This window comes from Carassius gibelio, chromosome A17, assembly GCF_023724105.1.
Source record: "Carassius gibelio isolate Cgi1373 ecotype wild population from Czech Republic chromosome A17, carGib1.2-hapl.c, whole genome shotgun sequence".
Classification (NCBI taxonomy): Eukaryota; Metazoa; Chordata; class Actinopteri; order Cypriniformes; family Cyprinidae; genus Carassius; species Carassius gibelio.
Window position 1 is genome coordinate 21057419 of NC_068387.1, and position 26695 is coordinate 21084113.

At 35.9% G+C, this 26695-nt stretch overlaps 1 protein-coding gene across 1 annotated transcript; it reads right to left on the bottom strand.

The window, feature by feature from the left end:
- Positions 1-674: 674 nt before the first annotated feature.
- On the bottom strand, positions 675-26695 carry LOC128031730 (calmin-like). The gene is made up of 13 exons (XM_052620094.1): positions 26261-26695; positions 13016-13077; positions 11521-11616; positions 11349-11432; positions 11160-11252; positions 10558-10751; positions 10253-10446; positions 8655-8737; positions 6634-8568; positions 4893-5056; positions 4426-4504; positions 3615-3673; positions 675-2256 (listed from the first exon to the last, which is right to left on the bottom strand). The coding sequence occupies exons 1-13, from the start codon at positions 26343-26345 to the stop codon at positions 2100-2102; spliced, it is 3285 nt and encodes a 1094-aa protein (XP_052476054.1). The 5' UTR covers positions 26346-26695; the 3' UTR covers positions 675-2099.

The following is a 26695-nucleotide window of genomic DNA, read 5'->3' on the forward strand; positions in this document are numbered from 1 at the left end:
TTTATTATGTATCGCATTTACATCTTAATTAGTTCTCTGACATTGGTTTTGTTCACATGACATGCAGCTAAACAAATAAATATAACATTTTCAAGTTTTTATTTTTATTTTATTTATTTATTTTAATAAACCCCCCTTTGGGAAACCCTGATGTAATATAATATTTAATGCACTTCATGTTGTTAACCCTCTCAAGGCAGGCGTTGCTAATTTTGCAACAGTTAAAAACTAACTACCTTATTACTCCAGATACATATTTTATGTATTTGGAGTACTAAAAACGTGTTACTAAAACTTAATTTGAACCTGAGAGGGTTAATAACTAACTCTTTATATATTTATGTCATTATGGCACAAGATTGTTTCTTAAATGTTCTTAGGTTAAAAGTAATCTAAAAGTAGTCGGATCATATTATCATCACATTACTAAAGTGTATAATGTAACGTTACTAATTACATTACTAAAATAAATTTTTTGTCTTGTAATTTTGAATCAGTAACAGATATTATAATTTGCAAAGTAATCTACCCAGCTCTGTTTATGAATAGTCATAGACACTGAACATAAAGTAGTCTAAATATTAAAATCAAAATTTTATTCTTGCCTTTAAGCAATAAAAATAATAAATTTATAAAATTAGGACATGATAAAACACACAATTAACAGTCATGGCAACCAAATGATATATCATTTATTGCACTCCAGTGCATTTAAACATGAAAATGTAACAATTTTCATTACAAAAGCAGGACATGGATACACTTAGTGACTTTTAAAAATGTTAAAGACACAAGTTACTTTCCATACACATTCTCATGCAGAAAGTTTGACTTGTTTGCAATATTGGACATATTTTGTTTAGAAATAAATCAGGATGCATTAACATTCTGGTTTTGTCCAGAGTTCACTTTTATTTTCTATGATCATGCAGCCAGTCTGTGCTCTTTACTGTGAATATCAGCTTACAATTTAAGAAAATATAAGAATTTTTTTTTTTTTTTTACAACATATTACAGGCCTCACAGGTTCAGATTAAATCCTTCAGTTTTAGGATTTATACCAGCCCAAAGACCTAAAAACCACCACTAAAACCTTCAGCGTCCAAAATATTACAAATTCAGTCAATATATTGTATTTATAAATGTGTAAAATGACCAATAAATGTGATAGATTTTTGTGTGCTCTTGCATTTTGTAGTTTGCATAAAATATACTGTAAGTGCAGGATTTATTACTAAAATAATAGGCTAATTCATAATTTGTTCACTGTGTTGGGGATAGGTTTCAGTCTCTTTAACTGAATCTTTGGCAGTTCTTTTCTTGAGTTAAAAAAAGTGCTGTTGATACTATGTTAAAGTGTCCCTTAACTAAGAGAGCCCTATATGATATTTCTTAATACCATAATACCCTGACCTTATTTTATCAAAAATGTAATTGGAATATAATCAAAGCATGCTGTGCTGAAAAGCCTTCATTTTTACTATATAATGCAAAAAATAAAGGGGTTTATCTAATGTGATCACTTAAAAAAAAATACATTCAAAATCTCATAGCATAATAGCTTAAAGCATACCAAATACCTTCTCTTACATTAAACAAACAGCTGCACAGTCTGACAGATACTTTTTCTTCATATAGTGTATGCACAAACAACATAAAAGGCCAAAAAGCATGTTCTTCAGAAGCATTATAAATAATCTGGTATATCTGTTATGTAATTGTGCTGCATGTGCACCAAATATTACCAGTTAAAAGTTGACTGAAAACAAAAACCCTCCAACTAAAAGAGAAAAAACACTTTTTCTTTGTGTGCATGTGTGAAAGGAAATAGAAAGGCAACTAAGCTGATCAACATGGCCAATTTTTCAAACTTTTTTATTTATTCCTGGTTCATGTTAATAGTTCACTCAAAAATACTCAAACAAAGAAAATTCATTCTGTCATCATTTACTCACCCTCATGTATGTTCCACTGAACATAAATGAAATCTTTATCAGAATGTCTGTACCTTAATTTTCAGGTGAATTATTCCTTAACTAGAAGGACGTGATCAGAGTTGTAGGTGTGAGAATTCATTGTCTTGTGTGTTAATATTGCAGTCACTCATCTATGTTGAAGAGGAGTTTAGGAAGCGTTCTTGAGTCAATCTGAGGCAGCACAAGAAGGCAGTACACAAATAGCCAAGCAGCCAAAAGGATGTAGACAAGGTCATACAAGGTTGTGCTTTCCGAGCTTGCAGCAATCTTGCTCTCCGAGCTGTAATGAAACGAAAGAGTGCACAAAGTATTATTCAAGTCAAATTTATTTTTACAGCTATCAGATTAGAATTTCCCCCTTGTGCTTTAAATAAGCCTTTAGTTCACACAAAAATGTAAACTTGTTTAAAGGGACTCAAAGTAACTTTTTAGGTATTTTATTATCTAAAATCAATATTTTTATTCATAAATATGCCCTCAAGCGAAAAACAAAAAAAAAGAAAAAACAGTTCTAAACAAATGTATGACTTTGGAGGAAGCATTATTATGGATTATTGACACACGTTGGCTGGAAACAAAATTTGAAAGTTAAAACATCTTAATGCAAGATCTTACAAACACGCAGCTTTTTACTTCAGACATTTAATGATGGACTGGAGTCATTAGGGTTACTTGTGGATTATTGTGATGTTTTTCAGCTGTTTGGACTCTCATTCTGATGGCACCCATACACTGCAGAAGATCCACTGTGTGCAAATTATGTAATGCTAAATTTCTCCAAATCTGTTCTGGTGAAGAAACAAACTCATCTAAATCTCTGGCCTGAGGGTGAGTACATTTTTAGCATATTTTCATTTCTGGGTGAACTATTCCTTTAAATGCCCTATAAAATGAGTTTTTTGGCATTTAGTTTGTGTCTATTAGCTTTGAACCTAATTTATATGCTAGTGCCCTGCTAAAAGTTGACTAAATTAATCTTCAGCTGATATACACATTTAAAATGTACAGTCTTTCTCTTCCAGGGAAAACAAACCAAAAATATTGATGAATCATCTTGCACTGTGGTTTCAATAAAAAATGTCAGCATTGGGAGAGGTGCTTGTCATGTGACTTGTCAAAATGAAACTTTTCAAGTCAATTAAAAGTCATGTCAATTACTGTGCATTTCTGTGCAAAAACAATTTCAGAGGGTTTATCACATTGTGCTTCAGTCTTTCTTAAATTACTGTTGCTGTAAATGGTTTACTCAATTACAGTACATCACTGCAAGTCTGCCATTGACAACACAAAGCATCTTACATTTGAGGATTACAGGTACAAAGATGACACCCAGTCTGAACAATTCAAACACAAAAACAAGGTCTAATAAAACAGGGATAGAAGTGTTTGCCAAAGCAAGTTTTAATGCCCTCAAGTGCACCGAGTCATTTTAAACTACAACTGCTACACTGCATGAGGTTAGGGTGGAAATTGGGATTGACTGTTTCTGTAAGATAAGATAATAACAATAATACCACACCACAGGCTGAATCATGGATTCAAGTCTTTGTATTGCATTACAACATTTTGTTTCATAACTTAGTAAAAGATTAGGTTTATTTAAACCAATCTTCAGTACGAACATGTAGTTTTAGTTACCTTTTATTTATGATGGTACTGTGCTCTTTGCTGCCGTCTAAGGCCTTCCCATTTTGTCCCTAGTAAAAAGAAAACAACAGACTGAAATCAAAGAACATGTAAATGTACATCTGGACACTTACACTGCAAGCTGAGATAGTTATATACACCATCGTTTAACAATTTGAAATCAGTGAGATTTATTCAAATGTTTTTGAAAGAAGTCTCTTATGTGCACCAAGGCTGCATTTATGTAATCAAAAATACAGTAAAACTGTGAAATATTATTACAATTAATATTAACTGTTTTATATTTTGTATATTACAGAAACATTTCTTTGTATTATTATGTTGAAAACAGTTAATATTTTTGTGGAAACTATGACTATGACAGCAAAATGTTACAAACATATTATTTATGTAACATTATAAATATTTTATTGTCTCTTTTATTCAATTAAAGGTATCCTGGCTGAATAAAAATATGACTTTCTTTCAAAAAAAATAAAAAGAATACTTCTATATCATTAACAAGGCTGTAAGATTTGAGGGCACAAACAGGAACAATGTCACAAACCCCGGGAATAGAGATGACTCTGATGATAATAATTCATAAGATTTTTGGTTGCCAGTTTGTTCCTATGTGGTTGCTAAGGTGTTCTGACTATTGTTTAGCAAATTGCAATGTGGTTTCTAGGGTTTTCTGGGCCTTATTTACTGGCAAAAGTCAAAAGAGCCCATCCACGAGTCTCTATAATACATAGATACAGCTTGAATCTTTTAAAGTCTATGCTTTTTATTGTCACTAACAATACCTCTTGCATTAACAGACCTTTGATTCGGTGATGTCAATGACCTTTCTCAAGTGTATAGTAGTCAAAGGTTGGTACGCATCCGGCACAGCTCCTTCCCTTTTAAGAGAATGACAAATTTGTTATGGCTGATGAAACACATTTCATATGCCTCACTGATATTTAAGAAACCATACATGGAGCTAAGTTACAATTAAGCTAATTTATTCATGACAGATATAATCTAGGCCAAAAAAAGTACATTTCATGACTGCAATCAGCTCTAAGGGAAAACACATTTTTACATTATCACACCATGCTGTAAGATCAAAAACGTTTGCATCATTCATCTAGAATGGATATGACTTGTTCACCAACCACCAAAGTTTTCAAACTAGATATTAAGTACATTTAAGGCAATTTGCGAAGGATCTAAGAGGCTTATGAAGTCACGTCCTTCAGAAAACATAATGCTCCGCTGTGGCACGTGCTATTAATAGAGCCGTACCTCAGAGCCCCAGTGTTTTCTCTGGCACCAGCGCTGGTTAGGTCGTCATCTGTCTTAATGAGCTCACAATGCTCAGCTGGTGAATCAGGCTCCACTGCGCCCCATTCTCCTGGGTGCCTGTCAAATGGGTTTTGCTCCTGGATATGCACGGATTCCGCTCTCTCCTAGATAGACACATGTAGAATATAGTGAATCTATAATGCAAGACTTAAGTTCAATATCCAAAATACAAGCCCAAGATATTGAAAATACACTTTTGTAATTCATCAACTGTGATGACTTCAAAAACTTGAAGTAATAAAAGGCAAAATTATTTATATTTTACTAAGCAATTTTGCTTAATTTGATCAAAAGTGACAGTGAGACATTTATAATTTCACAGATTTCTATAAATTCAAATACATGTTTTCTTTTGAACTTTCTATTCATCAAAAAAAAAAAAAAAAAAAAAAATCCTGAAAAATGTATCACGGTTTCCATAGCCGTTTCATTTACACCAAATAAGCATATAAAATGATTTCTGAAGGATCATGTGACACCGAAGACTAAATTAATGGCTGCTAAAGATTAAAGTTAATATGACCTATGAAAAATATATACCATTTATATTCAATATATATCAGAATTTCAGCCACTATTGTTTTTTATTTTGTCTTTTCTCCCCACATTTATTAAAAAAGGAAAGTTGGAGAAAAAGGAGAGAGAATAGAGAAATTCCCTGAACCAGACTTAAAGGGTTAGTTCACCCAAAAATTAAACTTATGTCATTAATGAAACCCCATTGTCCCACCTTCACCATTGTCTTCTCTTCCGGGTCTGTTGTGAGCGCGTTCACAAGACTGCAGTGACGCTGATGTACATGCTGATGTATAACGCTGCTGATGTGTTATCTTTGTTATTGGGTGCACCAGAAAACACGTCAGCAGCATCATACATCAGCAGCGTCATGAATGCGCTCACAACAGACCTGGAAGAGAAGACAATGTTGAATAAAGTTAATTTTTTTTTTTTTTTGGACCAAAATGTATTTTTGATGCTTCAAGAAATTCTAACTGACCCTCTGATGTCACATGGACTACTTTGAAGATGTTTTTATCACCTTTCTGGACATGGACAGTATACCATACATACATTTTCAATGGAGGGACAGAAAGCTCTCGGACTAAATCTAAAATATCTTAAACTGTGTTCTGAAGATGAACGGAGGTCTTACGGGTTTGGAACGACATGAGGGTGAGTTATTAATGACATAATTTTCATTTTTGGGTGAACTAACCCTTTAATCCAACACTACCGATATGAGCACCACCGCTCAATATGTACAGTAAGAGCATGTGTGGCTCCAAAAAAGCCACACAAAGCACTGGAACTGAACCCAATTTTATGTTAACCTTCAAGATATGTGAAAGAACTGGACTTGTCTTTCATAGTTTGTCTCAACTATCAGTCTTTAATTGGGAATCAAAAGGATGCTAGATAGGAGAATGAATACAGTATTAGTTCTTTTGGCTCTGAATATTTGGTCTATACTCAAAGGACTCGATAGCAACTGTAACGGATCATTAAAGCAAGAGATCACTCGGAGTAATGTGCTCAAGTGAACTACATTTGGAAAAGGAGGCTGTGACCCTGTGAAAGAGCTCAAATTATGCAGATACCACTGCTTCTGTTTGTAGGTCAGTCTGTGCATTAAACTGTGCCTTGTTGTCTAGGCCAAAGGAAAGTGAGAATGAAAAATAACCTTTCTCGACTTGAATCCCTTGCTATGGTCTTCTGAAGCGTCTTCGGTGTCCGTATCTGATTCAGTAAGTGAGCGCTTGGGAGGTGCTGGCTGAAGCGGAGTCATGCTGAGGGACAGACGTAGCTCTGCGGGACGTCTTTCAGGGTAACCACAGACCCCAATAATAATCTTTGAGTCCTCAAAGGTGCTTTCCTCTTCATTTGGTATTTCAGCACTGGACACTTCTGGATGCTGTCTGTGCTGGCTTTGGGACGGTCTAGAGTTGTTTTCTCCATCATAGCTGTTGGCTTCAGAAAGAGGCTCCACAAAGGCCTCAGTGACTGAATTCAGAACACTAGAGTGGGAGTCCACTACTGATTCGGGTCTGTTATCCTTGGCCCCTCCAGGCACCGTATTGTCTGAAACCTGAGCCTGGCTTTCAACAGTTGTATTGTGAGAAAACTCTATCCTCCTTGAGTCGTTCAACTCTCTTGACTCATTCTTGAGATCACTTACAGTTACGGTTAATTCATTGTTCTTTTCCATTGGATTGTCCTCAAAGATTACACCTGCTTCTGATTCACTGAAATGTCTTGAGTCTGAATTACAGTCATTCTCAATTGAGTTTAAATGGGACGGACTCTCGTCACCCTGTTCGCTTGATTCAGCCGAGCTTTTCACCACTGGCACTCCACACATATAACACACTGGATCTTCATTAGGAACATCAACTTCTTTTTGGCTCCAATTCAACATAGGTTCTTCTGGCTCCTCAAATGCCACGTCCCTCACCTCACTTTCCAAGACATCTTCTTGTTCCCTATCATGGAGGTCACTGTTCTCGTTGGTTTCAGAATTACTATTAAGAAGGTTTTTGCTTGGTTCCTCTGTTGGTTCTTCAGCCAGATCAGCGCACAGTAAAATATCCTCCTCACTTCCTAATATAGAAACCCTCTCGTACTGTAGAACTGGACATTCATTGTCATCCTCAAATATGAAAGGCTTCTCCTCAGGTCCATCCGTCAATTCGACAGTGTCCCTCTGCATGGCTTCTTTATTGAAAGACTCAACATTGTCCTGAAAAGGTTTGGATTCCTGAACTCTACTCACTTCTTCATCACCAGTGGAAGTGAGAAGACTCTCATCCTCAGGTTGAGCTGGCATGGCTTCCTTATTATCCTGAAAGTATCCTGAGTCACTTTCCAAACACGAAGAATCATCAGAGGATGGCTTGACTTGTTCCTGGTGTTCCAAAGGATTGGTTTCGGTTCGTTCCAAACATTCTGCATCTGATTTATTCCTCATGCCGTCACTGGGCAAATGATTAGCAGATTGTTCTTCTTTCAGATCTAAGATGTATTTGTAAGCATTGTCCTCTTCAGATTGCACAGTGGATTTGGCATGTAAACTATCCATGGAGCTCAGGGAAAAGTTGCCCTCATCTATGAAAAGCTCACGGTCCAAATGATTCTCCGGTGTGCTCTCTGGTGAAAATGGTGATCCTAAATCTGAGGTCACTTCAACAGTACCAGCAGTACTGCTCTCGTTTATTGGATCCTCACTGATCCAGTGGGGGTTAGTAGTCTCGCTGAGTATCTCACTCCACGAGTCTGGCGAATTGACAGAGGAATTCGAGAACGAAGGTTGTGTAGAGCTAGTGGTGGACGCGTCTGCGTTCAAGTCCAAGAGTGGCTTGTCATTTGCAGGACTGGGACTTGATCCGACCGATGACTCGTCACTCGTCCAAGGTCTGTCCTCAGGGCTGTGTGAAAAAACTGGGGAAGTGATCGGCTCATGATCTTCAGACATTGAAGAGATGAAGATCTTGGGTGGTGGCTGAACCACGTCTTTTTTGACCATATAAGACTCCCGTTTCCTCTGTACTCCATTCCGAACAGGAGGTTCGTTCATTCGAGCGCTGGCTTTGTTTCGCTCCAGAATATCTGACGTGTCATCCTGGAGAAAACAAAGCACATTAAGTTGAGATGTACAAGACTTACGGTATATTGATGTGATGATGTAATTCACTGAAACATTCCTACCTCTTCGATTCCAGGAAAGTGCTCCAAAAACTGCGACACATAGATCATTATGGACTGTTCATCAGGAGGATTCAGCATCACATCTGAAAAACCACATCATTTTTAATTCAACTGTGCAAATGCATTTCAATAGCTAAACAAAACAAAGCTATGGCAAATGGAAAGTAGCCAAGATATATTTTGTTGCATAATACAGTGGCCCCAAAAGAATTTGGACACTTCAGCCTCACTTCAATATTATTTTTATTTCTATATTCATATTTTTCTATTATATAACCAATATATATCAATATCAAACCAAGTGCTATTTATTTTACATTTAAATGTATTCATTCAGCAGACACTTTCCAAACACTATTCAAAGCAGCAAGCAAACGAACACCATTATACGTTTTTTATTATAAGAGCCAATATTTGCAGTACACAATGCAGAGTTACAGAACTCAAGGGACAGCAGAAGTGCAATTTAGAAAAGAAAATAAAAATTTATATTTTATATTACTGGTGTGCAATGCGGTTTGAGATATGTTTTCTCATGTTTGGTGGGTGTGTCAAAAAAGTTAGTTAATAATGTAACATAAAAATCCTATACATATTTATATATTTTGCTATTTTATTGTGGATTGACACTTTCATAAACTTTTCTTTAGACCTCTGATTATATAATGGTAAATATTACAATAACATAGCACAACAACAGTGATCAGTAATATTTATAAGCCTAATATTTACAATAAAAATAACAAGGTCATATAGATCATAACACAGTCTCGGAAGTGGATTAACCTGAAATATTTTGTCTTTCCATCCTGAAATGCAAGGTAAATGTTGGATCACAATAATTAGGAACCACAGTTTCCACAAATCCTTTCTTTTGATTGGGATGTTCTGTTTCATTCTGGATGGCAAGGGCAGGGACTGTAACATCGAACGTATTTTGCATTATTAAAAAAGTTTTTATACCGATTTCATCAGGCTCTGAAAAATCTTCATAAAGAATACAAAGAATGGCCTTCTCATCTTAGTTCCAACTCGTCATCAGAACAGGTTGTTCAACACACCACCATTTCCGTTTATAAAACGATTTGCACTGTTTTGTCGGGGCTGAACGCAGCCATGGTTTTTGTTCTGCTTTGTGATTGGTTCATTGGTTGTCTTAGTCATGTGTTACAATTATTTGATACATTTTAAAATACAATAATTATATTTTAAAGAAAGAGAACACAAACTGAACTAAATTTAGGATCAATAAAGCTATTAATGAATTTTCTATTCATTAAAATATCCCCAAAAAATATACTGGTCAAAGAATCCTAAAAAAAAGGATTCCTTCTTTCAAAAAGAAACATATCATAACAATCCCAACTGGTAGAGGAATAAAGAAAAAACTGAAGTCATACGTTTACTAAATATTACTTTGATATCAGCTGGTTAAAGGGTATTATAAAAATGAAGAAAAAATGAAAATTTAGTTTGGAGAAAGGTTCTAGCATCTTTTGTTTGCTGATGCTACTTCGTTCCAATCACATCTGTACATTTTTATGTGTGATTTTATTGTTTTGAGGCCACTGTAAATCATTCAACACTTTGATATTTACCCTCAGGTTCTAGGAGTCTTGGGATGCCAAGACTGTAGTGTGCTGTTCTGAAGGCTTCCTCAATGTTCTCTCTTGGCGTTCGGAGCAGAGCCCTCCTCATATCCACCAAACTAGTGTCAATTGACTTAATCACAGCAAGGAAAGCCAGACCACTAGTCCAGCTCTTTCCAAAGTCCTGCACAGCAACTCCATATCTGGAAGAACAAAGCATCAAGCGATTCTCTAAACCAACAACAGTTCCTAAATCTAGCCAGTTCTAATAGAAAAATTGAATATAAGTCCCAGTGGTCACTAAAATCTCTTACTTCCTAGTACGTCTCTGGACCCATTGCAGGAGGGTCTTGATCACCCTTCCATGACCTCTTGGAGCAATGGTGGGCTTTCTCTCATCTGAAGGCGAGCTGGAGTGAGAAGTGTCTGAATCTGAACTGGTGGGTATGGATGACAGGCTGGACGAGGATGGGAACTGACTCTTAATGTTCCCTGTGAGTTCCTTGATCTGTAATACAAACAGGTCATTACTGAAAAAAAGATGATGAGCATTTACTCTGCGTGGTTGCTTTTCCTATAATCCTGCTAAGTAAACTCTTTGGTCCTACCTAAAAACTGACTAGACATAAGTGATAAGAGAGTTGCTCTGTTTCTAGACGCGATTAGTGCACATTTGGACCCTAATCCAATATTTTGTGATTCCCAACATTTTCAGAAAGTGCATATTCAATCGTTGGTCCAATTAGACATCATTGTTACCCACAGACACTTAGAAAAGACTCTTAAGTGCTGTATAACTACTCACTGCAAAACTATTTACCCCACTAAAGCCAATTAAATGTGATCTAATTCAAATGCAAAAGCATCAAAATTTTGAAATAAAGAAACACGCGAGTAGAAAACAAGATTACGCTACCTGGAAAAACAGTATGATGTTCCAGATAAGTCCAAGAACTATGGATGGATTCCCATCTGCGACATCTGCTGCATCGATGCTGACTAATTTCACCTACAACCAGTAACAGATGTATCACACTTTCAGGAAAAGCATTCAGGGTTTTTTATTTGCTTTTTGTGAAGGTGTGTGGCCTCAAACCATACTTACATTTCTTTCTTCCAGAAATGTCAATACTTTGGCGATGTTATTGAGTCTAAAAATACGATGTGAGGATGGCTTAAAGCCATGCAGCTAGAAGGTCAAAGGTCAGCATTTTCTTAGTCATTCATGGAACAGATGAAGTAATATGACTCAGAAAATCTACTGAAAAGATTCTCACCAATTTGCATCCTGAGAGTTCTTCAAGTAGAGCCATCAGAACCTTCCCATCCTGGATATCACGAAACAGATCCTGCACCTCCAGACGAGGGTTGCACTGCACAGCAAAAAAACACATGCAGTTCAGTATTTAAACTTCTTGTAAAAAAGAAAGATTATATTTCTGTCATAAATATATAAATCTAAAAAGAGAGGGGAAATCCAAATATCATGTAATAATATATATAAAAAATTGTTGTCCTAAAAGTCAAAAGATCAAATGCTTGTCAGATTGTTCTCCCGTAAAAAAATCAGTAGTCAGATATTTTGATATGAACTAAAATATTCATTAAATATTCAGATATATTCTTAATCTAGGTCAAAAGTAAGGTTTATTTTTAAGAGAAAAAAAGTGAAATTTTAGAAACTAAGACAAAGTTGATACAGCAAAAGTTTCCTTCGGGGTAATTATTTTTTTTACAGAGTTTGTGATTTAAAACAAGCCAACATGTGTATGTATATATTGAGTAAAATCCCACTCTTCTTCAATAATAACATTTCTCGGAAGAATAAAAAGGATATGATGGGACAACAGTGGAACTGGAGGGTTAAGGGTGAAATTTTCCACCAAAACAGAACAGACAAAGTGTAATTGTTCAATAGTGGGTCGAAGTTTTGAGAAAAAGCCAAACTTGGGGTCACAGAATAGAGTGACATTGTGTATGAAAACAAAGGATTCATCGCTGAGTGTTTTCAGTCAGTATTATGAGACTCTGAAGAATGGCAGCACTACAATCTATAAGCTGTCTACATCACAAGAAGACCAGCGGAGGGCTGGCAGAGAAAATAAAAGAGCAGGCTTAAATAAGTCACCCTACTGTTGTGTTCAAATGTGTGTGTGTGGTAACTAATAAAAGGAGGAGGAGAAATCTGAGAGTAAAAGTTGTAAAAGGGAGCTTCAGAGGGTAAAATAAAGATATATATATATATACACAAACACACACAAAAGATATTATTTAATATGCATATGTATAGGACATGTAAAGTATTTAATATGTATAATTTAACAAAATTGAAAATTTATTTTATAATGAACAATATATATAAATCAAATGTTTTTGTGACAATTATGTAAGTTTTCTTCTATTATCCTTCGTTTTAATACTCAATTTTGTTGTAATTAACTTTTTATAAGTAAAATTGTATTTTGCTCCAATTTTATAAAAAAATAAAAAAATAAAGTAATACATTTAAACCACTATCTCCCCTGATATTTCTTCCTACAATTTAGGTTAATGTTTCTACTCATGCATAATTAATGCTAAGAAATTACAATTTCAATTTCCTTCATTAATAATTCAGCAGAGAGGCAGATGTAAACATTTCCTGTTTGTAGTAGGCTACATGTTTCAAGCACAAAGAAGGCTTGATCTGTGCACCACGAGGAAAATCTGAACATCTGAAGTCTATAAACTCCTTCTACTAGGTTCATGGGATCCAAATATATTCTTACTGACCTTCTCGAGATGTAGATTCATCCATCTGGTAAATGTTCTCTTCTGCACCACCTCCCTCTCAACTGGAAGAGAAACAAAAAACACAGCATCACGTCAGCGGAGGTAAATGATGCATACAGATGAAACAGCAAGAGGTAGCTTCACCTAAAACAGCAGCTCCATGTCATTAATCACACGTAGCCTGAAACAATCGCTCACTTGTGAGCACGCCATTGCAACAAAAGCCAAACAGAACATGAACATTACAGTCAATGTGGAATGACCAGTGCCCATAAACGGCAAACCTGAGCTGTTTTATTTAATGAGCAGCCAACGGCTACTTGTGCTTATCTTTGCATTATTACACTAATAATGCACTGACACTTGTAGAAACATCATTAAAACCTAAATGCTGTAAGAGTACTGCTGACATGAAGAATAAACATTAAACATATTGTGCAAAGCAAAACTATGATTAGGCTAGTAAAAAAACTACCACAATTGTGCTCTTGAGGAGCAATGCAGTTTAGCCCGGCAAGTATATCAAGTACACAATAAATCAGTGAAGGCATTATAATATGCACACTCACACACAATTATACTTAATATGCTCACAACATCAAGAAAATGCCTTAAACTTTTCTTATATCGTAAAAAATCATAAACTGTTTATGCAAATCCCAGACTGACACAACAATATTTTTGTCTTTCACCGCAGATACGTTTTGCTTGTAAACTTCTTTATTGCTGTTCTGTCTAGGATACAGTTATATCTTAATTTGTGGCCCTTGCACTTAATGACAAATATTGCATTATTTTTTTTATTTTTTTTTCTAAAAAATATTAAAAGCAAATGATTCACATTAGTTCTATAACTGATGCTTGATCTGTATTTTATCCTTCTCATTTTACCACAGTGAATGATGGGAAATGTAGTTGTACACAAAATGTACACACGCCTGTTGTCTCAAAAACCAGCTAACCGAGTAACTGTTTCAAGAAGATGATCGTATATCCTCTTTTTCCCCAGATATGTCCTGGACCAGGATTTCTAATTTGTCCAAAATGTCCAACTTTGTCTTTGTTTTGCTATTGTTTTCATATCTGCTGAAGATAATGACTGAAAAGTGGTTTGACCAATAGTGTGCAGGAATTGTACATAATTGACCAATCATGGCAAGGTGGGATCTACAGAGAATGGTCAAAGCAAAGCAATATATCTACGGTACATATAATGTATGAGGACTGCAGAGAGCATGTCAATAGGAAAACAAAGTTATATACCAGATATTTTAACCAATTTAGCCAGGACATGTCTAGGAAAAAGAGAACATACGGTCACCCTATTTTCTGTCATAAATATGGTACCAAGTGGTGACTATTACTTTATGTTTGGGAGGAAAGGACACATATTACTTTGTATCTTGTGCACACTCTTCAAAATAAAAGACATCTGGTCTAGAGAGATGGTGGCGGTCGGCGAGACTCCCACGAGACTGTGCTTGATTATATGATCCGTCAGGCAGAGCGATTACACCGTCTACCTCATGATGAATGGTTTCTTCACAAGTTTTCTCTTCCTTTGTGGCAGCTTGGATTCCATAGGTGTACACAGGAAGATCCTGATGGGGATATCACTGGCGAGTGGAGACATGGCTTTCCTCATTCAATATTCACTGCCAAAACATAAAGAGGCTCCATTTGCTAGAATCAATAACTGTGGTCCAAATGCCATGATGGAATAATGAACGAAAAGTCTAACAGGAAGTCTAGGCATATTGCCACATACATACAGAACTCAACAGCACAATAGTGCACATTGAATTTTTTGTTGACACAATTTAGCACAAGCTGAATTTAAGGAGACATTTTATAGGGGTCACGTTATCTAAACACTGGCTTGGGTTCTGAATAATGAATTATCTGCCAAAATCATTTCTATTAAGAAAGCACTCTACTGTGAGGTATTTATGGTGTTATTACACGTTGTCACAAAAAAAAAATGGTTTCGACTTGGCCACTTCTTTATTTTACATGTTTATCTACGTTTTCCATGTGACTTCATAACCGTCTTCTATATTCACTAGAAACATGGGGGCTACCGAATTCAAATACGCAGGCCTAATGCAATGTTTAATGAAACAACACATTGTTTTGTCATTTCCTGGCTTCCAAGAACTGGTTCTTTCTGGTCGGCCCTAATAAACAGTTAATTCTTGCAAAGGATTCTGGTTACTATTGGCTGCTCTTGCATTACCAGAGCCAGCATGACTAACAGTTTTGATCACCTACAGTGCTTAAGATGTTTTGTCAAGTCCAAAAACAAATGGAGTCTTTTCACAATACTATGTTAATCCAACATATGTACATGTGCATCATCTGAACATGTTTTAGTGTTTATGTACCAAATCGTGAATTAATAATTGCAAAATGGTTTAAATTAAATTGCTGCACTACTTAATAAATGATAAAACATTAAAAAAATTATAGTTTAAAAGCTACAAAATAATTTAATGATAACATTACAATGTACAGTATGAAAAAATATGTAATATAAGTGTTATTAAAAATTTGTGTTTTTAAATATAAAGTGTTTGATGACGGTAAAGTTAATCTAAATGTAAAAATTTAGGAAAAAAAGCACATGCACACATAAATATACAATATCCACCGATACTTATAAATAAAAAAAATCAATATGGTACCATGTTCCTTAGATTTCTCATCTAGCAGTTTCTGAACACAAGAACACTTCCTGTCATATCAGAAGGCCATACACTTTTGTGTTCTACATAAAATCATACAAAAGATATGAAACTAAATAATGACTTTGATGTTCGGTGAAGCAATATCAATTTTACGAAACTGCAAAAGCAATCCCTTTGTAGAAATCACAAAGAACATTAACACGACGGCCTTCACTTTTTTTTTCTTGCCAAAGGAGCTATCCAGCATTTCAGGCCAGGGGCCCCAGCCAAGAACACAGGCCTCTCCATCTTTCTGCACAGACGTGTCTGTTTAATGAGGGGGCCACCTTCCAGCTCCAAAGAGCCAGCACTCATAAACACAAAAGGCCACTGCCTGGTTGTGTGGGACAGCTTTGAGTACTCAAGAGTGACAGAAGGGCCTGAACTCTGGCTATCTGGGGGTTCAACATGAGCAAAGCTGTGGCTTTTCATGAAAATATCTTTGTTAGCACAGCTATTTTGTTTTGCTGTGACCAGCAGTTCTGTTTGTGATTCTGTTCATATAACAAATGTATGACCATAGCAGATTTTTTCTTTGATTGACTGAATATTCCATCAGATATTAAAAGAAGCTGCTCTTTATTTTTCAGCAATTATCATTACTGTAGCAGCAATTTTTAGAGTTAAAAAATTAAATTAAAAAGTAGTTATTTGCATTATGTTAATTACAGCCCAACCAATATATAGTCCAGTCGATATTATTGGCCAATATCAGCCTGTCGCCCGATATATCGGTACCAGTGAATTTCCCACAGATTTTTTTACAGAACATATAACGCAGATGAAATGCTTCTGAATTGTTTTATTATTAAGTTTGTCCATTGTTTGCTATTGGCGAGTGTAGTGTAGAGATGCACAGATGAACTTAAAGAGCCAGTAAGATGAAAATTCTAAGCTTCCTATCACTGTTTATAAGTCCTGTACATTAGGTTTAAATCCATCCAAGGTTAAAAAACATTGTCATTTTGTCAAAATATCATTTTAAAATTACCTCAATTCTCAGAGATCCCCAAACGGTTCGCGCAAAGCTGTTCAAAAGATTCAATTTCCTTAAACCCCACCTTTCGGTAGCATACTGTGTTCTGATTGGTCAACTAACATAGTCAGGTTTGATTGGTTGTTCCGCACACACCTCCACGGTAAACTATGCGTTAGCATCTGTTTGGGGTGAATTATGTCTTATTCCTCTCACTGAGAAGCAAACAGTAAAATAAAAAACTTGAACAGTCTCGCTGCTTTTTCTTCTGTGTGGGTGTATTCAAGCCGCGCGCTTCAGTTTGAATCTGAATAGCGCGTTCAGCGCGGGGGCGTGGTCACATTAGATATAGTGAAGGAAGACGTGGAAAACAGACATCGCGTTGTTTTCATATGGATTACTTTATCACAGAATATCTGTTTTCGGCAGCACTTGTTTAGTTTTAAAATAGACATGTCAAGCTTTCTATAGATATCTCTCTCATGTCTCTTCGTTGAGTATTCACGGAGTTACACTTCATTTTAATGACGTGTTTGTACATGACGATCAGCACAAACAAAGGCAGCAAACAGCACACATACTGATAAGACGCTCGGGAGAAAACAAACACATAACTTCATAATCATACTTCACGTTGTGATTCGGAGATGCTCGTTGTTCTAAATAAAGTTGGTAATGAACCCTCTTTTATGGCCAAGCGCTTTGAAAAACCCGCTGTACTCACCGAGATTAGAAAAGCAGTCATCAGTGAAATGTTGTGAACACAATAAAAGGGATTTGTTGTACTGCTCTGGTTTTGTGGTAAAAATGAATTTTAGCCATTGGTTCTTCTGATCTTCATTCTTTGGCAGTGAAAAAAAAACAAACTTGCCTTTACAATTAAAAACACACTGTCTCCTCGACATGATGCTATCACACCAAACAGAGCGTCTGTGTGTGGGGGTGGGGCAGGTCAGAGTTCCGTTCTCCCAAGACTGTAGGCGGAGATTATTATGCAAAGTGTTCCTAGTGACGTACATAGAGATGGGCAAAAGATTTGAAATCTATAACGACTCGTTTTAGCGATTCAGAGTTGACTCCTTACTTTAGAAGCCAATAACTTTATAAATCGTGTACTTTTTGGTTTAATTACTTTATACATTGTTTACACTGATGTACAGCTACATCATACACTGTAATACAGGTAATTTTTGATTTCCCATCTGTGTGGCTCTTTAAACTTCACCCAAGTCCGCTGCTTCAAATTATCAGTCCGCCACTCACCCGCACATATATTTGATCGTCTCATTGCAATGTTTCTACTTCTTAGTTTTGCATGTTGATATGATGAATGGATGGTTAATTTTTAACAGCAGATTCAGTGACGTCAGAGACTAGAGCTGATCTGTGCATCATGGCACGCGTCTGTGGCACTATAAAGCCTTACGGCGCCCGGAGCTGATCACAGCCACTCAGTTGATGCTGGTGTTTATACCGGCCACACCGCGGCCCAGAACTCTTGCTTATCATATCAGTCATATCACATCACATGGTGCGACAAAATAAAATAAAATATAATCATTTTGCATTTTGTTGCGCTGCGCCACTTGCATCTGGTGTAGAACAGAACCCATTATAATCAGTGATGTTGTCTAAACTGGAGGCAGTAAACTGATGCCTTGTTCTATTTATGATGCGCTGACAGAAGTTTAAATGATTTTCAATGGCTGCTTTGTTGCGTACTGTTGAAGTGCAGACACGGTGTCAGCATAGTTTGTCAGTACAGTCAGTAATGCAGCAGATTGAAAAGTTAGTATCTTTCTGCAGTCCAATAGACAGCAGTGAAGTGGTGGCTTGAGTCTGATGGTGATTTAATGCTATGTTATCACCTGGTTGGAGAGACTCAATTCTAAGTAAATAAACAACAATGTCCCCATCTATTACTCTCACAATGAGCTTATGATACTTGTTTACTACATTAGTAGGGCCTTATGATTTCCGCGATGCATAAAATGTGGATGGAATCGCGGAATCCAGTCATAAAACAGAACTTACTGTATAACGCAGAATTTCATAAAATTTTTCTTATTTTTGATGTCTGTGAATATAAAACTGCAAAAAGACTATTTAAATTTGAATGTTCTGCATGTTCATGGATATTGTTAAATTGTTAAATACCCTGCCTCCACTACTTAGGCCTATGTTTGTCACATCATTATAACTTTTTGAGCAAAAAAAGGGTTTATGTACTGTATATATATTCGGTTTATGCAGGCTATATACTGTATACTATATAAAGTACCAGTCAAAAGTTTGGACACACGAAGGGAAGTGTGTCCAAACTTTTAATTATACTGTACTATAATATAGCCTGAACATAAAGAATAGCGGCCGATATATTGATATAAGCCTTTTTTTACTCCCTAATATCGGTATCAGCACTGGTCCCCCCAAAAAACCATATCGGTTGAGCTCTAATGATAATGTCTAATGAATTTTGCATTGTGACATTATGTTCATTATGTTCACATATTGGTTTGTTCTCAACTGTCATGAAAATAATGTCATAATGCAACAAAGTAATTAAAAAAATAATTCTTTGTGCAAAAATTCCATATTTATTTTTCTTAAAATTTTGTGGAGAATTGTGACCAAAATGTATAAAATTAACAGGCAAAAATTAAGTAAATGTTTTTTTTTCCATAAGAATGCATTTTTCAGCACTTCAGGATGGAGGTTCTCTATGCACTGTGAAAACACAAAATTAATCATAATGAAATCATTAATGAATAAACTGACTAATCAATAATGAAACAGTCATTTTCATTATCGTATTTTACAAACCATTTAGTTGTTCCAACCGTAATTAATAATATTGAATTATATCAAGGGCTGAGTGAATTTATAACAAGACGGCTTCAGAAATATGCTTTACGTTTTAAGTATTAGCTTATTTGCAATCATTTTGCTTAACAAAGTAAACTCTACTCCATTTTCAGTTCCCAATGAATAGCTCACATGTTCCCACATATCTCTTAAAATTACATGACACATTTTTATTTTGCCCAAAGTTTGCATTTTGAGATCCACAGAAGTTCACTTCATAGGACAAATAGCTTAAGTTACAATGATTGTACATGCTCTTCAAAATAGCAGTTCACAGTAAATCGATCAAGAAACAAAGCTAGAAACTAAAATCAGAAACGTGGATGTGTCCATGAAAACAATGCTTTGTCCAAATAGAACAACACAATTTTTCTCTGTGGGAAAACCTTGTCTCTGATATATAATTTCTCAATAATCTCTCAAAACGCTCAGATTTTATATCAATATTTTGAGAATCAAATGCAAGCAATTCAGATAAAGTAACTAACAAAATCACTTAAGGTTCAGTGGTCAGATTCATTATCATTCAGGACTCTTTACTTCCAGTCTGTCTTCACCTGATAAATCCATAGAGACTAAGAATCATGTGACTCTCATTTGCTTAACATGCAAAGAATGGGTTTGGCAAGTGAGATATCATCCAGCAGAAAACCAACCATTCTTGCATTTAGGAGACATTGTGAATTTTAACAGGAACATTTTCCATATATGGAATGAGAGGGGCTACACGAAAGAAGGTCTTTTGAAATGTATTTAGGGCTTTTCATTAACAAGTTAAATGGTCAAAAACTCTACTGTGTTCATTTAAAAGATGGAACACAGGATAACGTCACAGAGTCATGCTACAGTTTAACTGAACCTCTGAAAGCAGCCATTGTGAGCATGTCAATGTTTTCCTTGGTCTAAATAATAGAGTTTTTGCATTGTAACATTCTTAATTAAAACAGATTTTTCTCCCAAATTTTCATTAAAATGCTCATAAAACAAGTGTTTCTCATTAGAAAACATTATTGTTATTAGACTATCTTTACTGTAGTAGAAATTTGTTAAATGTAAAACAATAAATGAACACATGGTTTTGTGAGATTCACCCATAAAAATCTAATGTGAATTGAAATATGAAGCATTTCACAGCATGAAAGAAGTGAACACTGAAGCATTTACATGCTTAAAAAATGGGATTAAATGTCACAACTATATTTGTTTCAGAGGCTTAAGGACTTCAGAGTGGAAATGACACTTCAAACATCAAATGAATCGTACGTCTGTCCCTAGACTGGGAATGAGGTACCTAGTCAGGCTGTGCAATGTCAAGAGAAAACAGCTCACCTCTGATCACAGATGTGCAGAATTAATAAACAGACATATTAATGTTGGTGGGTGAATGAAGAAATTTACAAAAGATATTCAAAAACCTGTTGGCTGATATTCTCACAGCATATATGTTTATAAGACAAAATGTTACCATTTAGCCCTGTAGTGCTTAGCTCAGAATATCAGCAGAAGAGGTGTTATTGTTGGACAATGGCTATTATCTGTCAGCCCAAAGAGTTTAATTAAGCCTTTCACAAAAGCCCAACTCTACTTGACACCAAGAGACTCTTATGCAAGAGCAATTAGAGCCTGATTCTCTCCCTAAGCAATTTGCAGTGAACAATGTAAAACTGACAGTTTTGCAAATCTGCCATGGAGAAACCTCTTTGACCAAACCATAACAGAGGCCCGTAGCATTTATGCAACTCGTTGATGATCCAGCAATATTCTGTTTAAGAGAAAAGGATGGATGTGCTTTTCATGATGAACGACGTCATTCATTTAAATTAAATTAAACTAAATTAAATTAAATTAAATTAAATTAAATTAAATTAAATTAAATTAAATTAAATTAAATTAAATTAAATTAAATTAAATTAAATTAATGCATTTAGCAGACACTTTTATCCAAAGCGACTTAAAGTGCATTCAGGCTATCAATTTTAACCTACTGTATCGTGTTTATTTATGTCCAAGACATTACACCTTTTGAATAAGACTTTTATCATCTTCCTATCATGACGACTGGCCAATCAGGAAAATTAGGCTCTTTTAGACAAGTCTACTTGAAAAAAAAACTGACAGAGCCAGCACAGGTTTAACAACATTGATGCTATTTATCAATTCTGGGCTGTGTCAGCAGTCAGAAACACCTGCAACGAATAAAATAGCTTTGCTGATGTTCTCTTTACCTAAAACTGAAAAAAATAAAAATGTTAGAACAAAAAAATATATATATATAGTTTGGCAACTATCCGAAGCAGCACAAATGTTAGTTATAGAATACTGACAGCTTGTAGGATTTATAAGCCAATTTCATTATACACTATACAAATACATTGCTTTCTCATCCAAATCTCACCTACATAATGCTATACATTTGCTAAAATGTTCTTCAATGCTCATTGTAACTATATAGCATTCTTTAGTTTTTTTTATCATCTAAAAATCAAGTATGATTATTTAAGCTACATAATTGTACGTATGATTCACGGATCACTAGCATCACTAATAAAATACACATTGTTTGCCAGGCCAATATTTCCATGACAATATGAAAGCCTAATGCAGATTATAATATCCCATAAGCAAAGCATGAATAAAGCAATCCCGCAGTTATCCATTTTGAGATTCGCCAGTAACTGTCTTGGAAACTATAGAGTTAACAAGGTTTACATAATTTCTCAGCTGCAGAGGTTTGTAGCACTCAGCTGCATCCTCCTTACATGCAGCCTGTGTCAGGCAGGCGAGTCGCTCAGGCGTGCTGGAGAAAGTACTGCTAAATATAGATAATGGTACACCTACAGTATGGCTCTCCTTCACTGATGTTTCGGCTCTAGATGTCCAGAGACAAACAGAATCCCTAAAATCTAAAAAAGGAGAATTGTGGAAAATGGTAGTGATATTTCAAGGGGACTCCTCAAGTAACACAAAGAAAATATGGAACTATGTTTGAAGCTAAACAATAGGGAAAGCACTTTTGAAAAGAACAGAGAATGGTGCATTGTATTGTATGGATTGGATTCCAATCAGACAATACATATGAATGCTGGGTTTTGAAGGGTTAGTTGAGTTCTTCCAAAAATGAAAAGTCTGTCATCATTTACTCACCCTCAAGTCATTCCAAACAACTTCCTTCTGTAGGACACTAAAAGGAGATATTTAGACAACAAATACTGAGCTAATGATGACTGAACTTCCCTTTTTGAGTGAACTATCCATTGAACCAATCAACATGCCACACAGCAAGGATGGACTACTTAGATTTCATCATTTCAGCTTGCTTCATACATAAACAGGGAACAGAAGGGATGACTTTAAAGTGAGGCTAAAGTGAGTTATCAGAGTTGCTGCAGCTGCCTAAGGAAAATTAGATATGAAAACCAAAATAACGGAAAAGAAAGGGAGATAAAGTCCTGATTTCCAGACGTCTCTGCAAACTCATACCAAAGACTTCTACCCTACGGTCAACTCTTCTTGAAAAGCTTTCTAATATAGAACAGCGCTTTCCAAAAAAGAAGTGCCTGCTCTGCAAGTGTGCATGTGAAGCAGGAGAGGAGGGAGAACTTCAGTAATTTCTCATTCAACACTTCATATGAAAAGCTGTCCTGTTTGACAACTCCAAAACCATTTCATCCAGAGAGAGGTGAGTATAGTCGCACTGATCTCTACTTTATTGCACTTTTTCAACCATAGCCCACACTGGCTTTGGTTCAACACTTCGCAGATGTGACTCTTGTACTGAATACTGCCATCATCAGCAGCATTCTGCTTCATGGCACTTACAAACCAAATCCAAACCCTGAAATACAAACACATGCTTTCTTAGAAGCACACCGTTTGGTTTCAGTTTCATTATTTGCTAAATATAATTCCAATAATCATAACAGTAATCTATAAAAGCATATTTAGCCTATCTGTTTGTATGTTCTATTTACATCTTTTTATACATATCTATTTAGTTTTAAGTGTCCTATATTGTTGATAAAGGTATTAACGAGTATAATAAAGGAAGAATATTTGTTTCACTTGCATATCACGATGAACAGATCTCAAAATAATCCTCTAGCAAAAACAGCAAATATCCTTCAATTATCAGCTCTAACTCTACTCTCTGTATTAATGATGATAATTTAATTTCACAAGTTACCACTGAATAATGGTTAAGTCACTGATATTTTGTGCACTTCTAATATGCAGAGGAGGTAATACCATGAGGTAAGGAGCGTGTGTGTGTGAATGTGTGTGCACACATGCACATTTAATACAGATATGGATTTTGCCTCCTTTTCAAAACAAACCTACGGCAGACATGCACTGAGATTAATCTGCATCCCAATTATCTGGAAAGCACTGAAAGGCCTGACTGTGGGAACAATGCACTGAAATTCCAGTGGTCCAATGCAGAGGGCATTGCTCTTTTAATGAAGAGAAGATGTTAATGTAATCTGCTTCCAGAATCTGTTTTCTGCAGTGCTTCTTTTATATTCTACAGTAATTTCTCTACCACTAAGCCCTATACAGGCCACATTACAAACTAATCCTTATTGCAATGAACAGCACTAGGCCACAGGAGCAGAAGGGCTTCCATCCAGTCTGAAAGAATGTTCATTCTCTCCCCACTTGACATGTTTTTAGTCATGCAACCTGCAATACTTAACACATAAAACAGCCCTGAAATGCCAGCGGCCAACACTGAGCAGTGATTAACAGTGAACATTAAAGTAATTGATGGCAAAGCTGAGAACATGCACAATCACTGGTGTGTAAAACTCCTGCTCATTAAATCAATTCTTTCCAGGGTAATGATTTATTCTTGTTTATGCGTCAAACACGCAGGCCAGATGCTGCTTTGCAGGTGAATACATGCAGACTATATTCAGATAACTGTTGCTTCCCTTCACTAAAAAGTTGTCTATGAAAATTAAAAAGACTGGTATTCCAGTGCCTCATTGGTATTGCATCGTGTCCATAACACAACAAACAAATTTGGTTTTTAACAGTTATTCAAACTCTCAAAATTATATGGTTATAATCATCAGCCTTAAGTTAATAATCATACAAAGTACTGAATAAAAGTCCACTTACGGCAAGCTTTATTCTTTAAAACTAACCAGTATCTATGTTATTTGTACTTATTGTATAAACTTATTTATTAATAGTAAATTATCCAGTAGCATCTAAAGCTTATGCTCAAATACTGACTAGTTGATTGTTTGCCTGATTGTTTACATAAATTGACTAATATCTTAATTCAAAGTCAAATAGGTTTCGGCATATTAAAATAATAACAAGTCACCTCAAAAGCTCAAAACTCATGGTCAGAGGCTTAAAAAACCTAAACATGTCAACTCTGTAGAATTGGCAATGACCTCTGTTACTGGAACTCACCAGCTGTCATTGAAAATGAATGTAAATATAAATTGCTGTCTATGTAAACAACCCAAAATAAACATACTTATTGTGGATTCTGAAAGCATTGCCACAGATTTCGCTTTTGGTTCGCAGTTTTTCGTGTGGTGTTTTGACACAAACCTCTTGTGGGGGCGGGGTTAACAGTGATATACTCTGATTGTGGATAGTGATCTTTTGATGGACAGGTGCTCTCTGACCAGGAAGTAGAGACGTCACTCAGTGGCGTGCGCCGCGCATATTGAAAGCTCTCATGGTGATTAAATCTGGTTTCTACCACAAAAATTATTTTTCAGACAAAGTGAAAGAAATTTACTTTAAGCTCATACACAGGTCCTACCCTGTTTATACAAAGATTTAAATCTCTTGTCCTTCAAGGCAGCTTGAAGTAAACTTGTGTTACTGAAGTAACCAACAACACTGATTCAAGTTTTTCATGTTACAGTGTGCAACAGTTGTTGCGGGTAGTTATTGTCATTCAGTAACACAAGCTTACTTCAAGCTGCAGGACAAGAGCTCATCTTAACAGACTGAGACGATCGAAGGTCAAATATTATTTACATATTTAGTAATATAAAGCACCGCGAGAGCTTTCCAATATGGGCGCCACTGTCCATCAAAAGCTCACTATCCAATCAGAGTAAATCACTGTTAACTCCCCCCCCCCACCCCCCGGGAAGTTTGTGTCAAAACACCAAATGAAAATCTGTGAAGCAAAAGCGAAATCTGTGGCAATGCATTCAGAATCCATGATCTGCGAAAATGAATCTTTGAAAAACATTAAGAAAAATGAAACATATTTGAAGAGCCTGTTACATTTGTGCAACTGTGTTAAATTTTTTTTTTCATTTTCATTGTGTTTTTCTTCTTTTGTAATAGCATATTTTTGATAGTTTCTGAAAAAGTTAGGTTCAGTTTTATAAAGTTACGTTCATTTTTATTTAAGCAAATGTAATACCATAATATATATATGCTAGTCACTAATGTATACATTATTGTTACTTAGAAAAGAGGTACGAGTAAAAAAAAAAAATGAACGCATGTTAAAATGGCTTGCCATCGTGGAACACTAAAGCGCAACACTGTTGTAGTGTGACGGGTTTTTTTATTTTATTTTTTCATAGCGAAACCTGAATGGAGACATTGCATCTACTCGAGTTACTTCCTCTACCAATGTTATTGCTCATGAATATTTATCGTGTTTTACCCATCCGATGACTCCAGCACTCTTACCTTGCAGATTCTGCACTCGGATGTCGCTGATCTGCCCGATCAATTCCTCCCGTTCAAACCAATCATCCCATTCGTGTCCCGCCATCTGGATCAAACAGAGAGTCGCTCGTTTTATAAAGCTCCCGTCCCGTGATGTCGGTCGATTTCTCTCTTATAAAGTGCTCTATGTGTGGCCAGGCGGTGACCATGAGTGGAGTTCGTGGAGGTTTCAGAGGTCTAGATCCAAGGAGATGCTGGTGTTCGGCTCCCGCATTGCTCAAGTAAAGTTACTTTGATTCCTCGGGACGCACAGTAAAGTATGTCCAACGCAGCTTGGAGGAGGAAAATGAGAGGGAAATGTGCGAGGAAAAACCACCTGGTTAATGTTTGCAGGATTCTCTGCACACCCACACTTACCTCCGATACTCTGAGGACGGGACTGTCTCTTTCTCGTTT

What these genes read in the sequence shown, in the direction of transcription:
- LOC128031730 (XM_052620094.1), bottom strand. Translation starts at nt 26,345, where the DNA reads ATGGCGGGACACGAATGGGATGATTGGTTTGAACGGGAGGAATTGATC. An exon ending in AAGACTCCTAGAACCTGAGG is followed by an intron (nt 8,738 to 10,252) that starts GTAAATATCAAA and finishes GTGGTTTTTCAG; the next exon opens with ATGTGATGCTGAATCCTCCT. An exon ending in GAAAACACTGGGGCTCTGAG is followed by an intron (nt 4,505 to 4,892) that starts GTACGGCTCTAT and finishes TTCTCTTAAAAG; the next exon opens with GGAAGGAGCTGTGCCGGATG.